At 62.7% G+C, this 22,378-nt stretch overlaps 2 protein-coding genes across 3 annotated transcripts; both read left to right on the forward strand.

Moving 5' to 3' along the window:
* The first annotated feature begins 703 nt into the window (after positions 1 to 703).
* On the forward strand, positions 704 to 9,570 carry SRMS (src-related kinase lacking C-terminal regulatory tyrosine and N-terminal myristylation sites). 2 transcript variants are annotated; one of them, XM_058562315.1, is made up of 8 exons: positions 704 to 1,358; positions 5,078 to 5,199; positions 6,009 to 6,175; positions 6,917 to 7,058; positions 7,178 to 7,336; positions 7,833 to 8,014; positions 8,108 to 8,264; positions 8,442 to 9,570. In XM_058562315.1, the coding sequence occupies exons 1-8, from the start codon at positions 997 to 999 to the stop codon at positions 8,633 to 8,635; spliced, it is 1,485 nt and encodes a 494-aa protein (XP_058418298.1). In that variant the 5' UTR covers positions 704 to 996; the 3' UTR covers positions 8,636 to 9,570. The 2 variants fall into 2 exon arrangements, with proteins under 2 accessions (XP_058418298.1, XP_058418299.1); XM_058562316.1 differs by lacking the exon at positions 7,178 to 7,336.
* A 2,406-nt stretch (positions 9,571 to 11,976) lies between these two features.
* Positions 11,977 to 21,297, forward strand: PTK6 (protein tyrosine kinase 6). The gene is made up of 8 exons (XM_058562330.1): positions 11,977 to 12,233; positions 15,168 to 15,289; positions 15,657 to 15,817; positions 16,418 to 16,571; positions 17,196 to 17,357; positions 18,574 to 18,755; positions 20,444 to 20,597; positions 20,819 to 21,297. The coding sequence occupies exons 1-8, from the start codon at positions 12,004 to 12,006 to the stop codon at positions 21,004 to 21,006; spliced, it is 1,353 nt and encodes a 450-aa protein (XP_058418313.1). The 5' UTR covers positions 11,977 to 12,003; the 3' UTR covers positions 21,007 to 21,297.
* Positions 21,298 to 22,378: the final 1,081 nt, after the last annotated feature.

Here is a 22,378-nt window from a genome sequence, read left to right on the forward strand (position 1 = left end):
GCGCTGTCCAGGGAGAGAACAAGGAGGGGTCGCCCTGGGCCGGTCTCGCCGCCCCTTCCCTGCCACTGGCACCCGGTTCATATCCCTGAGCCGGGGGTCTGATGTCAGTGCCGCGTCCTCCCTGAGGTGGCTGTTGGGTGTCCGTGGCCCCAGTGGCCCAGAAATCATATCACTTCGTCGTCGGCGCATCTGTCCAGCGCTCCCTGTGCTCGCTGAGCCCCCGCAATCGCCGCCAGCCCCCCGCTTGCCTCAGGCGGCCGAAGTCGCACAGGCAGCGGTGGGGGGCTGTGCTGCCCCGGCGGCCCCCCCCCCCCCTGGCTCGGAGCCCTCGCTGCAGAGGCTGCCAGCCGGCGCGTCTGGCTCCGCGCTGCGCAGCGTTCGTGTGATGTTAACAGATTTGGCCGCCGTTGGAAGAAGCAGGCAGTTTCCACACAAATCCAGCTCACTGCCGGGCGACGGTGCTCGTGCCCCTCATGGAGCCCACTTCTCTGAGGGCGGAGCTCAGGGCCTGGCGGGCGTGTGGGGCACCAGCGCGCCACCCCTTCTCCCGTCGTCACCCTTGCTGCCTGGCGGGGCCACGCCCCTCCGGCCTGGGCCTGGGCGGGGAGACGGACGGAGGGAGGGAGGGGCTGCCCTGCCCGGAGGCCCCGCCCCCCACGGCCCCCCCGCGGCCGGCCCCCCAGGCCCCGCCCCGGCTCTGAGCAGTCGGGACAAGTCCTGCCCACTAGACGCCCTAGAGGTCGAGGAGAGGAACTGCCGTGGGTGGCGGGGGCTGGAGGGCCACCTTGCGCCCCACCTGGTCTGCATCCCCGCCCGTGTTCGGTGGCCTGTCCCCCAACTCCCGCCAGCAGGGACGCCGCTCTGCGAGGCTCCCGGTTCGCCGTCCCACCGGCCCTTCCAGTTTCTCCCTCGTCGGACGTCCGAGCCCCGCCGCTGCGGCCCCTCCCCTACAGGGCCCCATGCGCCCCGTCGCCCGCGGCCCGACGCCCCGGGAGCATGGAGCCCTTTCTCAGGAAGCGGCTGACCTTCCTGTCCTCCTTCTGGGACAAGATCTGGCCGGCGGGCGCGCCGGACGACGGCATGCCCCGGTTCCTGGACCCTGGCGCGGACGCCGAGCAGGAGACCCCCGCCGCGGAGCCCCGCAGCCCCCCGGCGCGCGCGCGGCTCTTCAGGGCGCTGTACGACTTCACGGCGCGGTGCGCTGATGAGCTGAGCGTCAGCCGCGGGGACAGGCTCTACGCCCTCAAGGAGGAGGGCGACTATATCTTTGCCCGCAGGCTCTCCGGCCCGCCCAGCGCCGGGCTGGTGCCCATCACCTACGTGGCCAGGGCCACCCCTAAGACGCTCTCAGACCAGCCGTGAGTACCACCGCCCTGGGGAGGCAGGAATCAGCGCAGGACTGAGTCTGGGGATGGCACGTCCAGGACCGTTGGGTCGTGCATCCGTTCATCCCCCGGGGCCACTCCCCCAGACCCTGCCTGCAGCCCTGAGGGAGCACACAGCTGTGGTGCGGGGACACTAGGCACTCTGTGCCCCAATACTGCTAAGAAGGAAAGCCGCTAAGACTCCGGCAGGAGCGGTCCGGTCCAGGGGCAGCTCAGCTGCACTGTGTGAATGCATGCCACTGGCCCGGCACCCGCCTGATGGTCACTCTGGGATCCTGTCTGGCAGCCAGGCCCCCTGCTCTCACACAGGGATTCAGCCCTGGCGTTGAACATTCCGGGGGTCTCTCCTTCCATAATGTGTGCTGAGTGGTCACTGCTTCTGGGTAGGGGGCTAGGATCCCAGATGCAGTTCCGGGTGGGGCAGACACGGCCCTGTCCTCCTGGGCTCCCAATGCGGACATGAGTGAGTAGAGAGGCCATCCAGATGTCCTCTTGTGCTGTGAGGGGGTGAAGTCATGACTGGGGGGTGGAAGGGGTGATAAGCTGGGTCAGAGAGGTGTGTTCACCTGCCGCTCTCACCCATCCACAGTCACACAGCCCCTCTCCCCCCTGCACTGGGCCAGGTATGGGGCAGACAGGGCCCTGGCTTTTGGGATTGCTCCAAAAGAGCCTTGTTTGGGGAGTGGATACAGGTGGGGGAGCCCACCCATTCCCCCCAGAGTGCCCGAGGCCCCTAGGGCTGGGGCAGTCCACAGGCAGGGAGTGGCTGACAGGGACACCTGGCCATTTGCAGGCCAGTCTGCAGTCACAGAGGGAAGAAGACAGGGTGGGGGCTTTCCCAGAGGGCTTCTTGGAGGGGGTGATCTTTTGGTCCAGGACAGGGTAGCCTCCTCACACAGCTGTGTGCCAGTTCGGAGCAGGGCCTTGCTGTACAGCAGTGGACATGGCATACGGCCTCAAGCCTTTGACTCAAACCTTGGAGTGGCCCCTTCCTATCTTTCCCTTGAATGCAGTGGGTCAGCCAGGATGTTGTAGCCTTTGCAGTCTCCAGTGTCTAGAGGGATGGGGCACTGGCTGGGGACCCTCGGGGGCAGAGATGCCTCCTCGCAGCCCCAGCATGCACAGAGGTGGTGTGCTGGGTGAGAATAGACTAGAAGCTGGTTGGTGAGCAGGTCCAGAAAAGCCAGGCCCAGCTGCCCGGCCCAGCTGCCCAGACCTCACCCTGGTGCGGGCTCCTGGTCCTGCACCCGGCTGGGCCAGGCCTGGGCCCTGGGTGTGTCCTCTGCAGACCAGCATGACCAGGTGAAGGTCTCAGCTTCACCTAGGTCACCTCCAGCCTCCTGGGGGCCCCTTGGCACTTCCAGGGTCTCCTGGGGGATTTGCACGTGGTGGGGGAAGCCTGGGTCACAGGAAGATGTCTTCCGAGGGGACTCCAGGCCCCCAGCGCATGCCCAACCTGCTGGGAGCAGTGGGCAGGACTAAGCAGCCATTCTGATGGGGAGGGGCCCCACAGTCACCCCAGGTGTGGAGGAGAGACTCTGTGAGCAGCTCCTGGAGGTGGCTGGCAGGGCTCCTGGGGGAGGGGAGGTGCTGCTGTGAGGAAGAGCTAATGACTATTTGCCTGGGCTGGGGATGAAAGGGCTGACTGAACTCACGGTGTCATTAGCCCCAGACACCTGGCCAGCTGTCCCTGGGACCAGACCACTGGGTGGGGGAAGGCTCCTCAACCCCAACCGTGAGGTCTCTGCTCACAAACTGCTGACAGCCCCATCCAATCTTATCTTGCCCACTGCCCCACGCCCCAGGGAGAGACCCTGAGAACATCCCTGAAGCCCAGGGTGTGCACAGGGGCTAAGCCTACCAGGCCCTGATGTGGGGCTCCAGGGGAGGGCAGAGGGTGGGGAAGCCTCTGCTTCTCCTGGTCCCACACAGCCCTGCTGCCCTGGGAGGGTCCCCTGCGGCCCCTTCACAGGTGACAGGCTCAGGAGGCCCTCAGTGGGTGCAGCCCGGCAGCCTCACGGGGCTGCGCCTCCCGCTCCCAAACCAACGTGTCCCCAAAACGAGTTCGTCGTCTGCTGCCCAACCTGGTCTCGTCTCGGGGGACCCACGTCCACGTGTCCTTGACCCTGCCCCGTGTGTCTGCAGGCTTCACCTGACGTTTCTCAGGCCTCTGCCCATCACCTCACTGCTTCCTGTCTCTGGCTTTTTGCTCCCTCCAGCCCCAGCCCAGCCCCACGCTGGCTCTGGCCTTGTTGTTCCTAGCCCCCTTCCCATAGCTCCCCAGGGTGGGCTCAGGCCTGTCTCTGCCCCCTCCTGCCCCGCCCTGCCCATGCCCCAGGCTCCGGCAACACCCACCTGCCCAGGATGGTGCAGCTTTGCCCACATCCCTCTTTTCGGGGCACCCCCACCTTGTGTTGACTCACTGTGAGTCATGCTTGGGGTCCTCTAGGATTCCTGCTGATCCTGTGCCCCCAGGTGGCCTGAGAGCCGACCCCTCGGCCCCCAGATCTCTGTGCTCCCCCCTCAGGGTGAATGAGGGGCTCTGCTCCCAGGAGGGGCAGGCCTTTTGCCACCAGGTCCTCAGAAGCTCCAGGAAGCGGGAGGCTCCAGGGTGGGAAGCTGACTCAGGTGTGGGGTTCCCCTCCCCAGGCCTTGGGGAACAGACACAGGCAAGAGGGTGGGGCTGGGAGCTTTTCCGTTTTCCTTCCAAGAATCTGGAGCCGGGGAACCACACCTGGCATGACTCAGGTGGATGGCCGGTCCGGATGGGTGTCGGATGGGGGAGCCCCAGATGGGCCCTGCCTGCCTGGCACACTCAGGTGTGTGGGCTCCTGGTGTCTGGGAATTCTACGCAGACTGCGGAGTGGGTGCCTGGGCGCCCCTGTCGCTGTGGCGTTTGGAGTGGCCTCAGCCTGTTTGCCTTCATGGAGTGAGCACATCTGTACAGGCAGAGGGCGGGGAGGCTCGGGCCGGCCTGTGCTGGGCAGGGCCCCTCAGAGGCGGACACCCGACGCTTTGAGCCTCCCCCAGCTTCCCCCCAGCCTCTCCTGACGTCCTGCCCTGCCTGGCTCAGGCTGCCTCCTCTGGGGTCTTCCCGGCCTCTCTAGGACAGAGGCCTATTTCTCTCACTTCCACTTGCCAACCTCCCAAGGCATATGGGCCGTGCCTGGCCAGGTGGCTTCCATGGTCCTCCATGCCACCCCAGCCCGCACTCCTGGGGCATCTCATCAAGGCCCCCTGGTTCCCGGTGGACCCCCTCCCCTGGCAGGGGCTCAGCAGGCTTGAGTTTGGTGGGTTCAGCCTGTGGCCAGGGCTAGTTGTTAGCTCATGGCTGCGGCTGGCGGTCACGGTATGAGCAGGGCTAGTGGAGAGCCCGTGGCTGAGGAGAGTGGACAGTCTCCCCTGACACAGGTCACTGCTGGTGGCTGTGTCAGCTCTGTGCCGGCCCACACAGTCCCCCTGTTCATCCCGACGACTGCAGAGGCTGAGTGCTGGAGGCCAGGCAGGTGCAGACCTTGGGCTGGGGCCCCAGCATGGGGCTCCTGGTGCCACCTCTCCCTGAGAGATGGTGGGATGGTCAGGGCTCAGCCTCGCTCCCTGCACGGACCAGGCCTCTGGGCCCTGACTGGTGTGGGGGCAGTGATCACTCAGGGCTGGGCCTGCGTGGTGACCGCCGTGCCTGCCCTTTGCAGCTGGTACTTCAGCGGCATCAGCCGAACCGAGGCCCAGCAGCTGCTCCTGTCCCCGGCCAACGCGCCGGGGGCCTTCCTCGTTCGGCCCAGCGAGAGCAGCCGCGGGGACTACTCGCTGTCAGGTACTGGGGGACCCTCGCACCCCTGTCCCCACACGAGGCACCTTGCCCAGCCCCTGCCAGCCTGGAACACCCTTGACCTGGTCGCTCCTCAGGCAGTCCAGCCCCTCCCGTGCCCAGCCCCACCTCGGGCTTGAAGGCACCCACACAGGTCACCCACTGTTTGCTCTCTCCCTCACTCACCCATTTATTCACCCCTTCACCCATTCATTCATCCCCGTGTTCACGCCCTCATTCATTTATTCACCCCTTCACCCATTCATGCATGTGCTCACTCATCCATTTATTCACCCCTTTACTCATTCATTCATCCCTGTGTTCACGCCCTCATCCATTTATTCACCCCTTCACCCATTCATCCATGTGTTCACTCACCCATTTATTCACCCCTTCACTCATTCATCCATGTGTTCACTCACTCACTCATTCATGTATTCACTCACTCACTCCTTCATTTATTCACCCATTCACTCATTTGTCCACATGTTCACTCACTCATTCACCACTGCTCATTCATCATTCACTGCTCCCTTTTTATTCATTTACTTAGTCACTGACTCATTCGTTCACCAAGTATCTATTGAGTGCCTACTGTGTGCTCTCTGCACACTGTCAGCAGAGGCCCACCCAGGGCCCCTCTCACTGCCCCTCTGGCCTGCAGCTGCCCACGCTCCTTCTTTCTCCATGCAGCTCTGGTCATCTCAGGGCCCACAGGGCCCCCGGAGAGTTGTGGGGGTGATCTGGTTGGGGTGGTCGGAGGATCCAGGGCAGGCTGCAGCCAAGACGCAGCCTCCATCTCTGTGTCCTCTCAGTCCGGGCCCAGGCCAAAGTCCACCACTACCGCATCTCCACGGCGGCAGACGGTGGCCTCTACCTGCAGAAGGGCCGGCTCTTCCCCAGTCTGGAGGAGCTGCTCGCCTACTACAAGGCCAACTGGACGCTGATCCAGAACCCGCTGCTGCAGCCCTGCATGCCCCAGGTGGGCCCACCCCTGCCCTGCCACCTGCCAGGCTGCCCCTCGCTGGACCTCAGACACTGCCCAGCACATGTCCAGGGGGCCGAGCAGGGCAGCCGGCCTGGGCCTGACTCTGGGTGCTGCTGGGGGGTCTGATAAGGCCTGGGAGCACCCGGGGTCCCGGTGAATCCTCCTCACTCTGGTTGGGGCCCTGCCCCAGGGTTGGATCTGCTCTTATATCTCATCTCTGGGGATTCCCGGGGTGGAGGGAGATGAGATTCGTAGGATCACACCCCCACCACCATGTCCAGCTCTGCAGGGGAGCAGCGAGGAGGGCAGGGGCGAGTCTGGGGAGGCATCTGTGGAAGGTGCCCACAGCAGCGGAAGCTGTGGGAGGAGACGCTGATCCGGACGATACCGCACCTGGGCTGGAGCCACAGGATCCCCACGGCTGTCCCTGATGAGCAGTCCTGCCGAGGGGCTGGGGCAGTGATCTGGTTCCTCTGGTCTCTTAATGACAGCCCAGCAGGGGCGGTAATGAGTGTTTGTGGACGGATGTCCGCCTCCAGCCAAGCAGCCACTTAGGTGGGGAAGCAACTGGGGCCAGGCCTCCGAGGTCAGCGCCTGGCTCCCTTTGCCCCAGCCAGGGCTGGTGTTGAGTGTGCGCTGGGGCGGAGGTGCCCGAGGCCTGGTGCCCCCAGGAGAAACTGTCCCCTCTGCCCGGGGAGCAACAGGCAGAGACACTGAGTGCCCCTACCCCTGCAGAAGCCCCCGAGGCAGGACGAGTGGGAGAGGCCGCGCTCCGAGTTCACCCTGCGGAGGAAGCTGGGCGAAGGCTACTTCGGGGAGGTGTGGGAAGGCGTGTGGCTCAGCTCCGTGCCCGTGGCGGTCAAGGTCATCAAGTCAGGTGGGTGAGGGCCTGCCCCCCCTGCAGGTCCCTCCCTCTGACCCCTCAAGCCCTGGGGGCAGCGCCGGTGGGCAGGCAGGTGGAGTGGGCGGGCCCTGGAGCCGTGCCCTCTTCTGCAGCCGACATGAAGCTCGAAGACCTCGCCAAGGAGATCCAGACGCTCAAGAGCCTGAGGCATGAGCGTCTCATCCGGCTGCACGCGGTGTGCTCCGCCTCCGAGCCCGTGTACATCGTCACCGAGCTCATGCGCAAGGGCAACCTGCAGGCCTTCCTGGGCAGTGAGTGTCCACCCCTGCCGCAGCCACGACCCCCGGGCCCATGGGTGACGATGACACCCGCCCCCTCCCCCGCATGGGCCTGTGACGGTGCACCAGGCATTTTTGTTGGGTGCTCGATTGTCCAGGCCCAGAGGGCTGTGGTGGGCTCTGGCCAGCAGGAGGTTCGGGGCCCTGGGTCTGCGTCAGGCCTGGGCCTTGTGGAGGGACAGTCAGGTCTTTGCGGTTCCAGGCTGGGCAGAGTGCAGGCGGGGAGGGCTGGTCCCCAGCCCCGAACAAGGTCAGTGTGGACCCAGCCCAGCCTGTGCCCCTCTCCGCTTTGGCCGTTCCCTGTCCCTGGTCTCCACTGGGGGCTAGGCTGGGTTAGGGAGCAGCTGGCACTGAGCCCACACAGCCTTGGCGGGTGCTGCTGTGCTCCCCCACCTTAGGGAGGAGGAAACCGAGGCAGAGAAGGATGTGATGGGTGCAGACACTTGCCCCTGTCGGTCTCGCCCCGCAGGCCCTGAGGGCCAGGCCCTGAGCCCGCCCCTCCTGCTGAGCTTTGCCCGCCAGGTGGCCGAGGGCATGAGCTACCTGGAGGAGCGGCGCATCGTGCACCGGGACCTGGCCGCCAGAAACGTGCTTGTGGGCGATGACCTGACCTGCAAGGTGGCCGACTTTGGCCTGGCTCGGCTGCTCAAGGTCGGTGCTGGCTGCTGACCCTGCAGGGTGGCAGAGCGGCTGGGGGGGGAGGGTGCCACTCCGTCTACCCCACCCTGGTCTCCCCTTGCCCAGGACGACATCTACTCCCCAAGCAGCGGCTCCAAGATCCCCGTCAAGTGGACGGCGCCCGAGGCGGCCAACTACCGCGTCTTTTCCCAGAAATCGGACGTCTGGTCCTTCGGAGTCCTGCTGTATGAGGTCTTTGCCTATGGCCAGTGTCCCTACGAAGGTGGGCCACGAGGCAGCCCCAGGGAGGAGGCACACCCTCCCCCGGGGGTCGCTGACCCTGGAAGGGAGGGCAAGAGGCCTCAAAGCTTGGCAGGGTCTGGCCAAGGGCTGGGGGTAGGTCTCCATGGTGACCCCCAGGCAGAAGCAAGGCAGCCCCTGTCCTCGGCCCCCTCCTCAGGCATGAGCAACCACGAGACGCTGCAGCAGATCATGCGAGGGTACCGCCTGCCGCGCCCGGCCGCCTGCCCCGCCGAGGTCTACCTGCTCATGCTGGAGTGCTGGAGGGGCAGCCCCGAGGAGCGGCCGGCCTTCGCCGTGCTGCAGGAGAAGCTGGGCGCCGTCTACAGGCGCCTCCACCCTGCCCTCACGTGACCCAGGCACTGGACGCTGGGCTGGGGTCACTCCTTCCCGCCAGGGCGTCCCCCCGGGATGATGTTTACCATCAACACGTACAGGGTGCCAGACGGCCCATCACCAGCCCGCAGAGCCTCTGGCTGTGGGCCTCACGCCCTGACACACACACTGACACACACACCTGTGTGCACAGGAGGCAGACACACGCAGACACCCACTCAGACAGGGGAGGGGCTGACGCCCTCTGCCCTAAGTGACCAGTGTCCCTGGCGAAGGATGAACTCAGCACAGAAGGCCAAGTGGAGCCCGAGTTTGCTCCGGCCTCAGGGAGAAGCCTTGAGCCTGGGCTGCGGTCCCCCTGCCCAGGCCTGCTGCCCTGGGCCTGCTCGACCCCCTCCCAGGGTCAAGAGCGAGGGGTGGGAATTCCCAATTTTCCCCAAAGTCCCCGCATGGCCTTGTGGAAGCAGTGGTGCCAGGGCTCCCAGGCAGACCGTGGGAACTGGCCCCACATGGCACATGCTGGGCGTACGCTGGGGCGTGGCCACTGCCTCCCACGGGCACACCGTTTCCCGTGTGTAGACCTGAGCACACGGGAAGGCAGCACTTAATAAATACGTATTGACTGACTCAGACGCAAGCAGACATGGCTCACACATGGGCCTCAGCCCCCTGAACCAGAACAGGAGCTGGAGCTGGTGGGGTGGGCCCCCAGTTGGTTTACCCTGGCAGAGGGAGAGCTAACCCCCGCGTGGCCCAGGCCCCCACCCCAGGGCATCTTGGCACCCAGAGCAGGTTGACCCAGAGGCAGCACTACCCCTGGGCCATGGGCAGGACTCAGGTGTCAACAGCCCTTTCCGTCTCCCTGGGGCTGGAGCAGAGAGATCGGGATGGGATTGAAGAGGTGGGGGACTGGGTCAGGCCACGGGAAGGTCAGTGGTGGCTGCGTGACCGTTTTTGGGGGTGTGTGACCCTTGAGGTCAGTTCTCTGGGGATGGGGCAAAGGTGAGAGAGGCAGAGTCTGCCTCGTGGTGCTGGTCCTGGTGTTGCCCTGGCTGTGCAGGGTCAGGCGGGGTGGAGGTGGATGCTGCTGGGTGAGGGCTACTGGGTGATAGCTGGCTCTCTGGGGAAAAGGAAGCAGCCCCGATGCATGGCCTTTGGGGTCTCCAGGGTGTGACTGCTCCCGCCGGGCTGAGGAGCCGGGTGGGACGTGTGCTGTTGGTTCTTGCTCAGCCTGCCTGGCTCCCGTCACCACCAGATGGACAATAGAGGGGCGGGGGGCAGGGCAGATGCGGTCTGTGTTTGTGGTCCCTGACCCCCACCCTCCTGGGAGCCCCACGCTGGCAGCTGTGCCCCAGAAGGCCTGTGGGGACTGAAGGGGCAGACCACGCAAGGCCGCCCTCAGCTCACTGTTCCCTGGAGGGAACGGCCGCTGTGTACGGTTTAGGGTCAGCTCTGGGCCCGCTGAGGCCAGTTAGCCCTTCACTGCTGACCCCAGGCCCTGCCCATGGGCTGGCACTGGAGGAAGCTGGGACCCTTGAGTGCAGATAAATGACCCTCCCTGGGGCCACTCAGATGCTCTGAGAACAGTAGGGACTTCCTGGAGGGGAGGGCGGTGGGGGCACCGCAGGTGGGGGCAGCACAGAGGGATGAGGTCACGTCAGGGCCCAGACCAGCCTGGCTGTGGCCCAGGGCCGAGTGGGGAGAGGGCAGGGGCCCCTTGGAGTCTTGGGTATCAGGCTGGGGCTGGTCCCGACCCAGACGGATGGTGGGGGCAAGAGGGTTTGACCTGAGCCCTTTGACCCCAGCAGCCTAGCCGAAGCTCTGCCTTGGCCTGCAGCCCTTGACCCCCTCCATCCTGTCCTGGGAGACCTGAGGGGCCAGCTCTGGCTCGTAGGCTGAGAAGGTGAGGGTTGGAGGTGAGCTCTTGGGTTCTGGGTGTTTCCTCAACACACGAGCAGCAGTGTGGGACCAAGGGGCTCAGCCACCAGATGGGCATGCCTCTGCTTCCCGAGCTGCAGTGCGAGCCAGGGGAGCTGGACGGGCGCCTCCAGGGAGGGAACGTGCTGGGCTTGGCAACCGGCCAGAGAGGTGGGTGTGTGTGGGGTCACTGCCTCATTCCTGGGGTGTCTCATCAGCCACAAGCTGAACAGGTTTAGTGCTCGGGGCCCCTGGGAGGGGCCGGGGACTTTCAGGCTTGAAACTCTCCTGCTTCCTGGTGCCATTCAGGCGGAACCTGGGCACGTCTGTGCCCCGCGACATGCCTTGGCCCCCTAGACATGGGGTCCCGGGCTGGCCCAAGGGCTGAGGGGACAGGAGCGTGTTGGTGAGCAGTGAGAGGCAGGTTGGGGGCACCTGGGAGCTCCCTGGGCCCCAACATAGGGCCCAGCCGTCCCTCTCGCCCCCTCTGATCTCTCCCCACACCCCCTCTGCTGCCCCTTCCCCACGTGGGGCAGAGCTGAGCTGGGCTGCCCATCGTCTATGAACTTGTTGAACGACACATGTTTGGGTCCGGAATCTTGGAGGGAGTGAGTGGTGCCACGGCTGTCTCTTCAGTCAAAGGGAAAGTGCCAGCACGTAGGGTTTAGTATGTGATTTTCCCCTGGTCACTTGTCCTCACGGTCCTCCTGGCATGGGGGCCGAGTCCCTACACCCCCTCTCTGCAGATCCCTGCCCTCCTGTCCTCGGGAGCCCGGCGCACAGGACAGCTCCCATGGAGCTGTTGGGTGGGCTCCGTGGGGGAGGGAGAGGTGCCCAGGACACAGGACAACCTTCGGGGGTGGGAAGAGAAGCAGCCCTCTGGGGGGCTTCTGGCAGTGACTCTGCTAGGAGCTTGCTGTCCGTCTGTCTGTCCGGATCAGTCCTGGCAGCCCTGGGAGGTGTGGGAAGGAATGACTCACCCCTGGGCCTCCGCCCCTCCCCTCACCCTTCAGCTCCAAGACTCACTCCCCTTGGGTTCCACTTACACCTGAGCGCCCATCTGTCTGACCAGTTGCCCTGCCCTCCCTTCCCCTGGGCTCAGGTCCGGCCATGTAGCCTGGGGCGCCTTAGTGGCTGGTTGGTGCACAGGTTTCCCATAGCAGATGTGCAAGAGTGGTACCCAGGCTGAGCTGGCCGCAGTGGGTAGGAGGACAGGTGGGGGCTGCCGGGGCCCTTAGGGTGGAGCCCAGGTGCCTGAGGAGGCCCGGGAGAGCCCGTCCCCAGTGGGCACGGGTGTGGCCAGCCTGACCTGGCAGCCTCATCACAGGGAAGTGGGCCAGCTCCTCAGCTGGGCGGAGATGGCCTGTCAGGGTTAGCACCGCCTGCCCGTCCTGCCAGCCAGCGTGCCGGCAGCCAGCAGAGTGACAGGTGGCGAGGCCAGGTGGCCAGGTCCTGCCGCTGCGCCGGCAATGGCGTCCCAGGGCCAGGTGCACCTGAACCCCGAGTACGTAGGCCTCTGGGACTTTGAGGCCCGGACAGACAAGGAGCTGAGCTTCAGGGCAGGTGACCTCTTCCACGTGGCCAGGAAGGAGGAAGAGTGGTGGTGGGCCATGCTGCTGGACGAGGCGGGCCTGGCCCTGGCCGAGGGCTACGTGCCCCACAACTACCTGGCCGAGAAGGAGACAGTGGAGTCTGAGCCGTAAGTGTCCCTGTGGGCCCTGTGGGTCACTCCAAGGTGCCCCCAATCCCTAGGCCCTGCGGCTCTGCGAGAGCTCCAGGCAGGGCGGCGGTCGGACAGAGCTCCGTGCCAGGTGGTCTCGGGGGAGGGGCAAGCGTGCTGGGCCGGCCCCTGGGAGGCCGGTGAGGGTGGCGACCCGTGGCTCTGTCTCCCTGTGTTCCCCAGTCAGGACTGGACCCCACCGTCCCGGTCCTGGGAGCACTAACTGGGCTTTCACCAAGTGTCATCTGGGGATGGGGGCATGTGGCCCCTCCCCTGGGCTCCCCACAGTCACTTCGTGGTGCCAGGACCCAGAGAGGACAGAAGGGTCCGCAGTGGGCTTCCGGGTGGCTGGCCGACAGTGATGAGGTCTGCGCGGGGGACTGACACAGGAGCATTGGGCCTTTTGGGGAGTGAAGCTTCACTCACCTTCCAAACAACTGAAACCAGATGTGTGACTCAGAGGGAGCGCTCCAGAAGGTCGTTGCGACATGCTCGTCCAGGGCGTGTGCTGAGGCATCTGCTCCCTGTGCCCTCGCAGCTGCCCTGTCACTGGCAAGGTGGCTCCCAGAGGCGGTGGCCAGCTCTGAGGGGCTGCCTAGGAAGCTTAGACCACAAGGCGCAGCCTGGTGAGGGCGTGTCCACGGCGCCCTGAGGTGGTTCTTCCGAGCTCTGGGCGGGGTGGGTCCAGGAGGGACTCCTGTTTCCTGCCTGCACTCCCGTGATCGTGGTGGCTCACCAGCACCCACGTGGACTGAGCACCAGGCTGTGCCGGGAGAGCACGAGAGCATGTGTGGGTTACTCCCACCGCAGGGAGATAAGCAGCAAACAATCACAGTCATAAAGAGGACAGTTTCAGAAGGCGGGGTCCCATGACAGGGATACTGCAGGGTGGGCACGGCTGGTGAAGGCCCCTGAGGCCCTGAGAGCCCAGCGCATTTGAGAAGCAGGAAGGAGGCAGGGGGGTTGGAGGGGTGAGCAAATGGGAGAGACTGGACAAGTGCTGGATCGGTCAGGGGCAGAGTGTGGACTCCCAAGGTGCTCTCACGGGGCAGTAGCCTTCTGTGCAGGTGCCCAAGTTCCAAAGGTGCCTGAGGGAGTCGAGGTACCAACAGCAGAGCAGCCGGCAGCAGGGGTTATGTGCGGAGCTCTGAAGGCCCCACCCTGCAGTCCAGAGTCAAGGGCTCATCCATGCCCTGGTTCTGGGAGCTGGTGTGTGCAAATACGTGTGAGTGTGTGGGTGCATGCATGTGTGTGTGTGCATGCGTGTGAATGTGTGGGTGCATGCGTGTGTGGGGTGCATGTGTGTATGTGTGGGTGCATGCGTGTGTGAGGTGCATGCGTGTGAACATGTGGGTGCATGCATGTGAATATGTGGGTGCATGCGTGTGTGCGAACGTGTGGGTACATGTGTGTGTGCATGCGTGTGAACATGTGGGTGCATGGATATGGGCATGCGTGTTAACGTGGGTGCATGCATGTGAATGTGTGAGTGCATTGTGTGGGGTACATGCGTGTGAACACGTGGGTGCATGTGTCTGCATGCATGTGAATGTGTGGGTGCAGGCGTGTGTGTGTGGGTGCATGCATGTGAACGTGTGGGTGCATGTGTGTGAACACGTGGGTGCATGTGTGTGTGCATGCTTGCAAACGTGTGGGTGCATGCATGTGAATGTGTGGGTGCCTGTGTGTGTGTATGCATGCATGTGAACATGTGGGTGCACATGTCTGTGTGGGGTGCATGCGTGTGAATGTGTGGATGCATGAGTGTGTGTGGGGTGCATGTGTGTGAACATGTGGGTGCATGCGTGTGTGAATGTGTGAACGTGTGTGTGCATGAGTGTGTGTGGGTGCACGCGTGTGAACGTGTGAGTGTATGTGTGTGAACATGTGGGTACATGTGTGTGAACGTGTGGGTGCATGTGTGCGTGTGTGGGTGCATGCATGTGAACGTGTGGGTGCGTGTGTGAACACGTGGGTGCATGTGTGTGCATGCTTGCGAACATGTGGGCACAGGCGTGTGTGGGGTGCATGTGTGTGAACGTGCAGTTGCATGTGTGTGTGGTGCATGCGTGTGAACATGTGGGTGCATGCATGTGAACATGTGGGAACATCTGTGTGCATGCGTGTGAACATGTGGGTGCATGTGTGTGAACACGTGGGTGCATGATTGTGAACGTGTGGGTGCATGCGTGTGAACACGTGGGTGCATGTGTGTGAATGTGTGGGTGCATGTGTGTGTGGATGCATGCATGTGAACGTGTGGGTGCATGTGTGTGTGTGGTGCATGCGTGTGAACACGTGGGTGCATGCATGTTAACGTGGGTGCATGCGTGTGAACGTGTGGGTGGGGTGCATGCGTGTGAACATGTGGGTGTATGTGTGTGAACACGTGGGTGCATGATTGTGAATGTGTGGGTGCATGCATGTGTGTGGGGTGCATGTGTGTGAACGTGTGGGTGCATGTGTGTGTGGTGCATGTGTATGAACATGTGGGTGCATGTGTGTGAGTGCAAGGGCATGTGTGCATTGCCTTTCTGCCTAGATGCCCAACCCAAGGTCCTTGGAGCTGGAGCCCAGTGTCTGTGGCCCGGGTCACAGGAAGTGGTCCCAGAATCACAGAAGGATGTAGTCCCACAGGATGGGATGGCACGTGTCTGGGACGGGAGACATCTGGGCAGGGTGGTGGGAGCCTGCTTCACCTCTTCCTGGTCACGAGGGCCTTTCCTGGTGTCCATAACTGGCCGTTTGGGGTCTATGATGGGCAAGGAAGGGGCCTCTGGGTGGGGGACACTATCAGAGGGCAGCTGTGGGTCTTGCTCGGGAGCATGAGGAGGCAGAGGGTCAAGTAAGGGTGCTGGGATTCAGGGTGGGCAGGGTGGGGGTCAGCAGGCTCAGGAACCACCCCCCCCCCAGGTGGTTCTTTGGTCGAATCTCCCGCTCAGAAGCCTTGCACAGACTGCAGGCCGAGGGCAACGGGCTGGGCGCCTTCCTGATCAGGGTCAGCGAGAAGCCAGGCGCCGACTACGTCCTCTCGGGTACATCCCCTCGCCCCTTCCCCTGATCTGCAGCCCCACTCCTGCTTGACTCCGGGGCTCCTTGCCCCTGAACCCTCCCTGCATGCGGAGACCCCAGCTCCCTCTGGCCTGTCTCCTCCGTCTCCCTGCAGCATCCTCAATGCCCTAGCCCTCCAGGGAGCTCTGAGCCCTGCCAGTGGGCACAGCGTGTCCCTGGGGTCCAGGGTCTCGGTTTTCTCCTTTCCCTGTTGGCAGCACCCCAGGGCAGGATGCTGGGAGTGGTGCCCACTTTGCCCCCTGACCTGCGAGCTCCTCTCTGAGGGGCCCCAGGGGCAAGTGCGCCTGCTCACGGGCGTCTCTCCCTCTGCCCATGCCCCCTGCACCCCAGTGCGGGACACGCAGGCCGTGCGGCACTACAAGATCTGGCGGCGTGCTGGCCGGCTGCACCTCAACCAGGCCGTGTCCTTCCCCAGCTTGCCCGAGCTCGTGGACCACCACAAGGCCCACAGCCTGTCCCACGGCCTGCGGCTGACAGTGCCCTGCTGGAAGGTAGGGCTGCCAGACCCCCGCCCTGCCCCTGCCCACCTACACCCCTCTCTCCTCAATGACACGGACCCTCAGGGTCACACAGGGTGGGTGTGTGTCCCGAGGCACTGACTGGCTGGAGGCGACTGGGCCCTGGGGACTCTGGCTGCCTGGAAGCTGTGGTTCCACTGAGCCAGGTGTGGGAGCAGGAGGGTGGGGCAGGGGATGTGCCCTCCTTTGCTGGTCACTCTCACCCCGGGACCAGCGAGAGGTTAGCTGTGCTCCTGTCACATCCTGAGTCTCTCTGGGCTGGTGGGAGCCTGGGGACAAGGATCATGCACCCTGGCCAGCAGCTGGACAGTTTTGTCTGAGTGGCACTCAGGCCAGTCACTGGCCCAGAGTAGGCGGGGAGGGTGGCATGTGTTTGCATGACACAGCAGGGTTCAGCCAGGCTGAGGGCAGCCCCTGCCCACATGCCGGACACTGGGATGGTTCCAAGCTGAACGCCGCCCTACATTTGAGCATGGACCAGGGGCTCCCCCTGCTGGAGTCAGAGCGGGGAATTCCTGAAGGATGGACGAGGTGATGGGGACAGCACCCTGTGTCCACTGCCTGTCCCTCCAGCACAAGCCTGAGCCCCTGCCCCACTGCGACGACTGGGAGAGGCCGAGGGAGGAGTTCACGCTTTGCAGGAAGCTGGGGTCTGGCTACTTCGGGGAGGTCTTCGAAGGGCTCTGGAAAGACCAGGTCCGAGTAGCCATTAAGGTGATTGCCCGAGGTGAGTGGGCCCCAGGCCAGGGGCCCTGCCTGACCCCCAGCCCTCCCCTACCAGTCCCACCAACAGAGACTTCCGGCCTTGCTCACTGGGGTGGGGGCAGCCAAGCCAGCCCAGGGCCCTGATGTCCCCTGTGCCACACATCACCCTAACTTGTGGTACCTACAGCGGTATTGAAGTGGCATTTTCCTTTCAATTGTATGTTTTTACCTAAACGCATTTATTTTAAAAGGGAATTTTAAATTCTTAATGTAAAGACATTAAGATAAATAGATCGCTAGAAACCTGAAAAGGTTCATCTAAAATCTCCTTGGTACCCATTAGAGGTTTGGAACCCCACTTCAGGAATCAGAGGCCCAGGGGCGCGTGGGAACACACGAGTGATGTTTGGGCTCTGCATCTCGCTTGGGCAGGCGCTGGCCAAACGGGGGTATTGGTGGTGCCCGGGGTGCAGTGGGAGCTGTCTGCTCATGTGAACATGAGGCCAGGGTGCTGGGGCACCCTGGGATCACACTGTGTCTGCCCTGGCACCCTGGCTTGGGAGCTGCTATGTGCGGTGGGTGGGTGAGCGACAGGGGCCTGGCCTTCTGCGTGGGGCCTCACCCACAAGGCTGCCCGCCCCTGCAGATGACCTCCTGCACCAGCACACATTCCAGGCGGAGATCCAGGCCATGAAAAAGCTTCGGCACAAGCACATCCTGGCGCTGTACGCCGTGGCGTCCGTGGGGGACCCCGTGTACATCATCACTGAGCTCATGCCCAAGGGGAGTCTGCTGCAGCTACTGCGGGGTGAGCGGCCCCTTTCCGGGGGATGAAAGTGACCCGTGCTCGCGGCAGGGAGTGGGAAACACAAAGAAAGAAAAAGAAAACCCAGATCACGCCCCTGCCACACACAGACAGCCAGGGAGCTCTGATGCCTTTGCCAGCCCCATCCCGTTTAAGAAATGATTTAAAATATCTTGTGATAAATGTTCCATCTGTTCATTGTAGGAATTTGAGAAAATACAGATAAGTACAAATAAGACAAGAAGAGCTACTCATAATTCCTGTGCCCACAGTTAACGCCCGGCGTGGTCTGCCCACCCCTCCAGCTTCTGGAACATGCAGGCCTGGTTCTTACTGCTTTTCTCTCTTCCTAGAAGGCACCGCCCCCCTTCTCGTGTTTGAACGTGCATGTACACTTACACACCAGCACACACGTGCACACTTGCACACACACCACACACGTACACGTGCACACAAGACACACTCATACACTTGCACGCAGTCACACCACACATGCACGCTTACACATGCACACTCACAGACATGCACACTTATACACACACTCACACTTGACGTATCTTGTTGACTCAGAGACCTTGTCATCTGTAACAAGCCCCATTATTTCATATAACACTCAAACCAAAGATAACTGTTGCCAACAAGTTGAGGCGCCACTGTGTGCAAACCGCCTGAGTCCCAAGATGTTAACTGGGAAGGAGCGTGCACGGCAGGGTGAATGACCAAGGACGAGCGTGTGCACATCTGGGGACATATTTTCACAGATCAACACTCGGAATACTCAATGTAAAATTTTCCACATAAGCTTGATCATTGCAAGCAGTTTCCCATGTCATTGAAGGTTCTTCAGAAATGTAGTTTTTGACAGTCTGTGCAAGGCCATGTGGATGAGCTGTGCCCATTTAGCCAATCGCCTGCTGTTGAACCTTCTTGAGGTTTTCAGTTGTGTAAACGATGCTGTGGTGAATGTTTTTGTACTTACTCATTGAGTTCCTATTGCTTTAGTGTAGACTCCCGGAACGCAAATGTGGGGAAAAGGGTATGTTTGAACTTCGCTTTGGCTCGATACATAACTGCCTTCCAGAAGGGTGGGTCCACTGCTCCAATTTTTAATCAGACCGACTGCCCTTTGCACTGGCCCTCCCTTGAGCCCAGGAGCCTGCAGAGCCCATGGCAGAGAGAGGCCTTCATTGCTGACCCTGGCCTCCCCTCGTCTCTGCAGACTCCGACGAGAAAGCCCTGCCTGGCTCAGAGCTGGGTGACATCGCATCGCAGGTGGCCGAGGGCATGTGCTACCTGGAATCGCAGAATTATATCCACCGGGACCTGGCTGCCAGGAACATCCTCGTGGGGGAAAACCACATCTGCAAGGTCGGGGACTTCGGGCTGGCCAGGCTTGTCAAGGTGGGGCCCTCGGAGGGTAGAGGGCGAGGAGCAGAGGGTGGAGGGTGCGGAACTGGGGTGAGGGCGCAGGGGAGGGGCGTGGGGCTTCCTCTGTGCCTGAAGCTGGGGATTCCCATGGGTTCCCTGCCCTCAGGGAGCCCAGGTCAAGCAGGGGACAGGAGGCTGAAGCAGCTGTGGCTCTGATGGGTGAGACACAGGGCCGTGGAGGCACACAGATGAGTCCAGGAGCCGCAGGAGGAAAGGGAAGCTACAAAGGGGCGGGAGGCTGGGGTAGGGGTGGTCCGAAGAGCAAAAGTTTCTGCTGAGTGGGTGGGCTGCAGTGCAGCAGGGGCTGGTGCTCAGGGTTCCTTGGCCGTGGGGAGGAACAGGGACCCATTCCTCACTCACTCATTTGCTCATTCGTCCATTCAGTGTCACTGCCCCGGCCTCCTGCCGTTCAACCAGGGGAGAGGCCGGGCGTGGTTTGTGGGCTTGGGGCAAACGCTCCCCAGCTGCCACCCACACAAAGGAAACTTGTTTATAATGGAGGGTTTTGAAGACAAATGTGGAGAGAATAGTGTAAAGAGCCTCATGTACCCATCATTGGACAGCCCCCCACTGCCTCCCTCCCTCCACATTTCTTAGACCAAAGTCCCTGGCAGGTGCGCACCTCAGCATCCCCGTAAGGACTCCAAACAAAACAGCCACAATGCCATCATCACACTGTTAAAATCAACAGTGACTCCTTAACGTCATCACCTGCCCCCTCAGAGCTAAGTTCTCAGTTCCTGCAAATGCCACGAGTTCACTTTGGTTCGCTTTTCGAGCGGACCCACGCGTCACAGTTCTTGATTGCTTCTTAAGTCTCTCCTAACCTCCTGCTCCTCTTCGCGTCTCCCTGCAACTCAGTCTGAGACTCTCTGTCCCTCCTCCGTGCAGCCCACTGCTCTGGGTGTGCCATTCGGTCCTCTGGGGCGGGGTCTGTTGGCAGGTGGGACAGGGTTTGTTGGTAGCTGGGGCGAGGTCTGTTGGTTTATGGGGTGCGGTGAGTTGGCTGGATGGGGCACCATCTGCCTCTTTTTTCACCACACTACCGGCCACGGATAGCCAGCGTCAGATCCCTTCGCTTACGGGGGTGACGTGCTGATGTTGTGGTTCCTTCCTCATTGTAAGCTGGACGCTTCTAGAAAGACACACGTCGCTCCTCCACTCCGTGGCCAGCAGTGGGACAGGTCTGACGGGAAGGCAGGCTTTTCCAAGTTTGTCCAGTGGTGGCCAATCAGCCATTTTTTGGCATCTCTATGAACTTAGGACTCGGGCTCCAGGTGGCTGTCACTGTCCTCACTCGTGCTCACACTGGCCACCTCTGGGCTCCTCTGACACAACCCAGGAGGGCCACATGTTTCCTGACCCTGACTTCCTGGCTGCCCACCTGCCTGTCCTCCCCTGGCCCCGAATCTGAGGGAAAGCAGCGCTTCTGGCGGCCCAGGGCCCACCTGCTCGTGTCCAAGTGTCAGAGCATCTCCTTGTAGTGGCAGCCTAGACAGCAGCGTGTCATGGCAGGGTGTCACCAAGGCCCACTCCCAGAGCAGGGCAGCCACACCCCAGCCCACCAGGCATCCTGCCCACCTGCCGGTCCCTGCTGCGGGAGAGCAGGAGGGGGCAGGTGCCCAGGCCGGCCCCGCCCCCCAGCACGTGTCTGGTTGCAGGAGAACATCTATCTTTCCCATGATCACAACGTCCCCTACAAGTGGACCGCCCCCGAGGCGCTCTCTCGAGGGCATTACTCCATCAAATCTGACGTCTGGTCCTTTGGGGTTCTCCTCCACGAGATTTTCAGCAGGGGTCAGATGCCCTATCCAGGTACTGGGCCCCCCCAGTGTCCCTGACTGTAGGCAGTGGGAGGGGTCTGCCTCCCCGGAGTCACCGTCTAGAAGGGAGTGTGCAGGGCACACAGAGGGAGAGCATGGCCCAGGACTCCTGGGGGGGGCGGTAGGTGGTGGGGCGTGACTTCCTGGGGGTGGGGTGGGGCAGGTGGGCACCAGCCTCCCAGCCCCTGCAGCCCCTTGTCCCCACTGCCGCAGGCATGTCCAACCATGAGGCCTTCCTGAAGGTGGAGGCGGGCTACCGCATGCCCTGCCCCCTGGAGTGCCCGCCCACCACACACAAGCTGATGCTGTCGTGCTGGCACAGGGACCCAGAGCAGAGGCCCTGCTTCAAAGCCCTGTGGGAGAAGCTCTCCAGCTTCACCAGATACGAGAACCCGCTCTGACCTCTGCCCTCCCTGCCGCTGCCTTAGAGGCAGCAAGGCCAGGCCCTGTGAGCAGGGGTGGGGGTGCTCTTCCAGACCTCAGATCAAGGGCCTAGGCCTACTCTCTGATTTACTGAGGATTTGCCTAAGGTGCAAACAGCTCCCAGAACCAGGCTGCACACGCTGGGGGAGGAGTTCCTCGGGCCGTGGGCCTGCCCCATCCTGGTCTGCAGTCTGGGGGCTGAGGCTGCCCCTTTCTCAGGTCTGCTCCAAGCCACCAGCTCCTGGAAAGTGCCGGCCCTCTCTCGCCAACTCCTCTTTTAAAGGGAGTGGACCTGTCCCTGGTCCCGACCCAAAGCCCACCAGCTGTCAGGACCACGGCTGAGCCTCCCTCAGCCACGCGTGGTGGGGACCTGAGCTCTGGCTGCATTGACCCTTTGTCACTCGACCCTGCCTGGCCTGTAGACTTCAGGGAGCATGGACTCCCCAGCACTCCACGAGACAGGCCGCCTGGTGGTGGTCCCACTGCTGCTGTCCAAGCCAGGCAGCTGTCCCTGTCCTCCTCCACGGCCATCAGCAGCTGCCACCAGGGGCTCTGAGAGCCTGGTCTGGACACTGGCCAGAAAAATTGGGTAGGCCTCAGACTACCCTTGGGGGGACTACCCCCCAGAGCCATCTAAGACAGTGGGAATGAGGATCTCCTCTACCCAGCCTCTGCACTGACCACTGGCCTTAGGAAACCTGGGTGAGGTTGTCTGCCACCCTACAGCCTGCCTGTACACGCTGAGGGCAGACAAGGACAGAAGCTGCAGCCCTCAGGGGCCACAAACTACGCAGATGCCCTGGAATGGGCTCTTGTGCCTATTTATAGCACAGAGCAGGGGTGGGTTGGCAGGAAGGGAGAATGGGCCCCTCAGGGGACAGCTGAGCCTGGCCCACTAGCCAGTGGAGGCCACTCCCCTCACTGAGCCCCAGACCTTACTCCAACCCCACCACCCCTCACTAAGCTGCCCTCTCCTGGAGCCCTCAGCTGACCAACAGACCTGGGTCAATCTCTGCTGGCCACTGGAGGCATGTGGCACAGCCAGTCCTCCACTCACACCTGTCCCCGAGGAGTCCAGCCGGAGGATGACACAACCAGCCTCCCTTGCTCTCCGAGTTGGACCTAGCCCAAAGCTGAGCAATCCGTGGTGGGGAGGGCCCTCTGGAGCGCCCCCACACTCCCACACCTGAGCCCCAGTTTTGGGTGCCTGAGGCCACAGACCTGCCGCAGAGTTGTGGAGCCCTGACCAGACTGTGTCCTACCACAGGCTAGAAGTGACACCCTTAAGGGAAGGCACCTGGGAGACAGCGTGGCCCAGTGCTTGCCCCCAGGAGCTGCCCCACCCAGCTG

The sequence above is a fragment of the Diceros bicornis genome, chromosome 19 (assembly GCF_020826845.1).
Source record: "Diceros bicornis minor isolate mBicDic1 chromosome 19, mDicBic1.mat.cur, whole genome shotgun sequence".
Lineage (NCBI taxonomy): Eukaryota > Metazoa > Chordata > Mammalia > Perissodactyla > Rhinocerotidae > Diceros > Diceros bicornis.